The 5,612-nt window shown below is 41.7% G+C and overlaps 1 protein-coding gene across 1 annotated transcript in view; it reads right to left on the bottom strand.

The window, feature by feature from the left end:
* Positions 1–178: 178 nt before the first annotated feature.
* LOC104536990 (coiled-coil domain-containing protein 11-like) overlaps positions 179–5,612 on the bottom strand; it is a gene marked incomplete at its 5' end in the record, with an annotated part of 11,788 nt that continues 6,354 nt past the window's right edge. The window contains 4 exon segments of the mRNA XM_010179746.1: positions 179–401; positions 1,505–1,607; positions 2,088–2,304; positions 3,134–3,343. Coding sequence (XP_010178048.1) covers positions 179–401; positions 1,505–1,607; positions 2,088–2,304; positions 3,134–3,343 — 753 coding nt within the window.

The following is a 5,612-nucleotide window of genomic DNA, read 5'->3' as shown; positions in this document are numbered from 1 at the left end:
AAAGAATAACTATTAAAATACTTGTTTCTAGTATTTTCCAGTTAAATATTTTGAGCATCACAGCGGAGAGGGCTCTGCTAACTCAAGTCAGTCACAAACACCCTTAGAAAAATGTTTTTTAAGGCAACCAAGTAAGCTGAAACACCACAGTAAGTTATTTTCACAGAATCACAGATTTTTAAGAGCTAGATGCTAGTATTCTTCTGAAAGGGTGGGTTTTTCCTGGTTTCTCATCAAGCCTTGACAGAAGGTCCTGTATCTTTTCTTGGTAAGCTCTTTCTGCTGCCACATCAGATTCATATTCTCGCTGCTTCTCTTTCTCCTCAGCATCACGGGCCTGTTGTCGATAGGCAACTTGAGCCCTGAGTTGCTCTTGGTATTCCTTTGCTTCCTTTACTTTTCTGGAAAGGACATACAAATAGCTTATTCATGAAATGTGGGTTAAAAAAAGATTAAACAGCTTCTAAAATTATTATTATTTAACCTGCTAGCATTCAACCTTAGACTGAAAAAAAACCAATCCCTGCCAATGGGAAAGACAAGGTGCAGGCTCCAGCTGTGGCACTACACCAATGTCATAGGAAATGGTTGACAGAAGTAGTAATTCATCCATTTTCAAATCTCATACGTTACTTTCTCTACACTCGGGAGCAGCCATGGATGTCTACCTACGTGTTCAGGCACTTTTTGAGCAGGACTCACACACATAAAATGCCAACAGACCAGTCAGGACTTGAGTGCTAATGCAACACAGTAGAACCACACGGCACTTGGCAAAGACGGCATTCAGTGGTGTCACTGAGTGAAGCACATCCAAAATTTCCACCATATCCAAGAGATCAAGCCATCAGAGAAGACAGCAGATACTGGTTGTGGAAGGAGCTACTTGGTTACCTCCCAGGGATGGGTGTGGAGAAAGGGCAGAGACACAAAGTGAGTGAAATCAATTGGATGAGTGAATTTAGGCCCTTTGCCCTAGGATTTGCATGACACCCAAAGGAATATTTCAGCTACTGTGAGTAACTATACTCACCCTAAGGAACTGTAAGGTGAAGAGAAACCTGTGCAGCTGTGCTATGCGCAGCAGTCTGGTGTTTTGGTATATGATTAAGGGATGTGAGTGGAGTTTAGCAACAAGCCTGAACACGCAAGTTCTGCGAGGTACGTAACGAACAAACCTTTCATTAAGCCTCCTCCTCAAACCTCTGCCACTCCTAATAACAGCTCAGAGGATGAGGGGATGTAGTTAATAAACATGACGGACGTAAGTCACATTATGGTCCAAAAAGACCAAAACAAGGATATGTAAAGAAACACCATGATTTGTATGATGAGATCAGAATTAGTGATTTACTACCAGGGCTGCTGTTGAGCAGTTTGGAGCAGAACCCCTCTGAACAGAAGAAAGCCCACCCAGCGTTACCTAAAAATGAGAATTAGCCTGTTCATAAGTTTAAAAGACTTATCTGCAATGAAAATAATTGATCGCATAAAATAAAAATACCTTGCATATTTTTCATCTTCTATATGCTTGAGTTCATTGAATGCTTCAGCTAATAACTGCCTCTCTTGAGCGAGTTCTTCCTGCTCCCTTACATTTCTCTGCACTGAGAGAAACAAAAAACAAAAACACTTGTAGAAGATAACAGCACTGAGCTTGAGAGGCCGATGAGGCTGTATTCCAGCCAAGCAGCCTAAATAACAAGCCTGAGTTTTGCTGCTTCTGAAGAGGCACACAAACAACGGCAAGTGTATTCTCAGCTTATTTGCTTTTCATCCCCTCAGAATAGAAAAGATTTCACATTCAGAACTTCATAATCATCATCATAATAGTATAATTAATAATAATGACTGCTTGCTCATGCAACCCTTACTTTTCTAAGCTTTGCTCTGGTGATCGCAATAGGAAATTAGTGTAAGGAATGCCTGGAGGAGCAAAGTTTCCAAAGCAGATTCAGCAGCATTGCTGTCCACTCAACCATGCAGCTTGTGTGCCTAAACCAGCGTGTTGTGCTCCCTCTGCCTTTGCCAAAACTTGCATTCCTGTGGTAGCTGTGGTGCACAGACAGCGAGTTGTTACTACTTACACTTCTCCTCCATCTGCAGCTGTCTTGTACCCAGGACATCATTCAGCAGCTGCTTTCTAGCCTCCTTCTCTAATCGCATTTGCTCAGCCTTCTCGGCCCAAACCTTCGCCATCTTTTCTCTGAGAACCTCGTCCTCTTCTTTTTCTCGCTGTTTCTCCTCCTCCAGCTGTTGAGCCAGGTGTTCCAGGTAACTCTGCTGCTCCTTCAACAGCTCTGCCTACAACACAGGCATTTTACAGACTTTTTTTGAAGTTACTTCAGCCTCACCTGCATTAGAAGCCTTGTATCCATAAATACTATAATAATAAATATCATCTACTCTAATTCTGTGCCAAGGTTTAACAGAGTTTATACAACTTTCCTAACCTACATGAGCTTCTAAATACATTGAGCAGGGCAATGAATGCAGCTCCCTGCTCTCTCAAAGTTACCTTGAGACCCGTTTTCACCCAAAAGTTGGGCAATCTGCTCGTTTTAAATTTAGGAAGTGACAAACACATCCATTGTTTGATGGCATTTCCAAGACATTTAATGTGATATTTTGCATCTATATATTCAGCTATTAAAGATTTAGAACTGTTTCTTAGCATTAATTAATCAGAATAAGTTAAATATTTACTTCCCTCTGCAGTTAGAAATATTTAATAAATCGGTTCCATTAAACAAGTATTTTTCTAACCTCCATTATATCCACGCAGTTTAAGGATGAAAAAAATTTGGGTGACTTATACACAATGAAATCAGCAGGGAGGGACGAGGTTCCAGGATTTCCTGAGTGCTCCCTTTTGTCTAGCCTGGTAGCCTTGCTGATTGCAAAGCATAATTTAAAGCACTCACTCCAATTTTAACAGAAAATGGTTCTTTTCAGAGCAGCAGAGAGCTGGCAGGAGGAGAGGCACCAGGCTACACAACAAAAGAACCAACTTATTCAGAGAAAAGTGCCTGGGTCTGATCTCATTTATACTGGGCAGTTCACTAAGGGCCACAAAATTAGTGTAGATAAGGTATTACCCCTCAGCTTCACAATGTACACCTCTAGCACTTACTTTTCTTATTTTTTTCCCCTCAATGTCTTCCTGGGCAGATTTCTCTAAGATCTCCATCTCTAAGGCAAGTTGGTTTTGTTTTTCTTCGTTAAGACGATTTTTCTTCTCCTGTGCCGCACTGAGCAACGCATCCCTGTGTTCCTTCTGTTTCCGTAGTTTGTCCGCCTGAAGTTTTTCATTTTCTCGCTTAAGCAGTTGCTGTTCTTCTTCCTACAATGGCAAAAATAACCAGCTTGTAAAATCACTGCGTAACTTCAAACTAAGCGATGGCTAGAATTAGTTTAACTGGAAGACCGAAGCACAAATGGATATATGGTATATGACACATGGTATATGACACATGACACATACTATATAATATATAATATATGACACATGACACATCACAGAATCCCAGAATCCCAGACCGTTAGGGATTGGAAGGGACCTCCAAAGCTCATCCAGTCCAATCCCCCTGCCGGAGCAGGAACACCCACATGAGGTTACACAGGAAGGCGTCCAGGAGGGTTTTGAATGTCTGCAGAGAAGGAGACTCCACAACCTCTCTGGGCAGCCTGGGCCAGGGCTCTGGCACCCTCACTGAGAAGAAGTTTCTTCTCCAATTGAAGTGGAACCTCCTGTGTTCCAGTTTGTGTCCGTTACCCCTTGTCCTATCATTGTTTGTCACCGAGAAGAGCCTGGCTCCATCCTCGTGACACTCACCCTTTAAATATTGATAAACATGAATGAGATCTCCCCTCAGTCTCCTCTTCTGCAAACTAAAGAGACCCAGCTCCCTCAGCCGCTCCTCAGAAGGGAGATGCTCCACACATTATACTATACACTATTATACTATATAATATATGACACATAACATACACATTATAGTCTTATAGTATGTGTATATAATATACACATACTATATAATATATGACACATAACACATACTATATACCATATACTATATACCATATAAAGCCTTTCCTGCTGACATTAGGAAATTATTCCCACGGCTTCAAACCATTCCACTTTATATTGGAAAGAACAGGAAAACTTAAAGTAAAGCTGTGTTCTTAAGAAACAATGAAAAATAACAAACATGTACTCAAGATCAAACAGTTATGTGTATATTCAAGATTATTCAGCCAAAAGAGAAAAAAATAATCCCAAAGTAGCAGCAATAAAGTAACTCAGCATACTTCCTGAACACCCTGCATTTGAGTAAGCTGGCAGATCTTTCAGAAGAAGCCATTACAGAGAGACACGTGGCTGTCCATAGCGTGTCCTTCCCTTGAAACCCTTGATCATTACAGGCTACCAACTCTACTGAAAAACCTGTAATGAGGCCATCTGTCATAGCCCTCTTCTGCCAAAAAAGGCTTACATCCCCTTTTTAATACAAAAACTCTCCTTTATGGACCCTTTGAGGAAAGGGGTTTTTCAGAGACTAAATCACTTTACCAGAAATTTACCTCCTTGACTGAGCCCAAGGCAGTTGTCTTCAGGGGAAGCTACTAAGTCATCTTTTAATAGCAATTTTCTGAAAAGGCCATTTAAACTGAAGTGTTCTTTGCCTGGGAGGTTTGGCAGTTGTTACAAGAAAATATTTTATTTTCTGCATGTTTTTAAATAAATGAAACATTACAGTCTAGCTTGGAATAAGGACTCGACTGCTTTACAGCCAGGATTCCCAGAGCTTTAAATTCATTATTGTCATTAATTTTAAAAAGTAGTGAAGTATATATCTTGCCAACATCACGTCAGCCCGCTGACTTGATGTCATGGTTTAGGCGATATTTCTGTCACCTGATGATCCCTCCTCACCCAAGGAGGGGAATTGGGAAAAGGAAAGAAGACCCAGGAGTTGAAATAGGAAGAGGTTTAATAAAATAATAATTAAAAAGCCAGTATTAATAACAGTGTTAATAGAAATTACACAAAGTTGTACTCAGCCAGTGTAGTGGTTGGAGTAGGCCTCAGAAGCAGAATGACGGGCAAGACCCTCAAGATGTGGCAGCCATCAAGGAAAGAGAGCCATCCTCAGCAAACTCCCCAGTTTACAGTGTGTGTGACACTTATGGTATGCAATAATCCTGTTGGCCAGCTTGGGTAGCTGCCTTGGCTTTTAGTACCCCCAGCCTCTGCACCTGGCTAAATCAAAACTGCTGAGGACCTTGATCACTGCATCCCAGTGCTGGCTGAAAACAACGTGTCTTATCTACTTTGTTCCCACTAAATCGAGTGCTGCAGTCCTTGCAGAAATGCAGCTTTCCTGAAGGGAAAATTCATTATATCCCATTGAAACCAGGACACTTGACTTGCTGGCTTCATCTTGGACTTCATCACTACAGACCCACTGAGCAATTTGGACTGTTAGATGACCCCGGTTACCGTCAGCAGTAACCACTCAGCTCCATTCCCTCAGGTACTGCTGGACTCCTGGGGGCAACAGCGTATTTGCCTGCCCTGCTGTCACCCTGGGCTCTTGGCTCACCTTCCC

Source organism: Mesitornis unicolor, unplaced genomic scaffold, assembly GCF_000695765.1.
Source record: "Mesitornis unicolor isolate BGI_N332 unplaced genomic scaffold, ASM69576v1 scaffold43072, whole genome shotgun sequence".
Lineage (NCBI taxonomy): Eukaryota > Metazoa > Chordata > Aves > Mesitornithiformes > Mesitornithidae > Mesitornis > Mesitornis unicolor.
The sequence above is the reverse complement of the archived record's forward strand: the minus strand, read 5'-3'. Positions and strand labels throughout refer to the sequence as shown.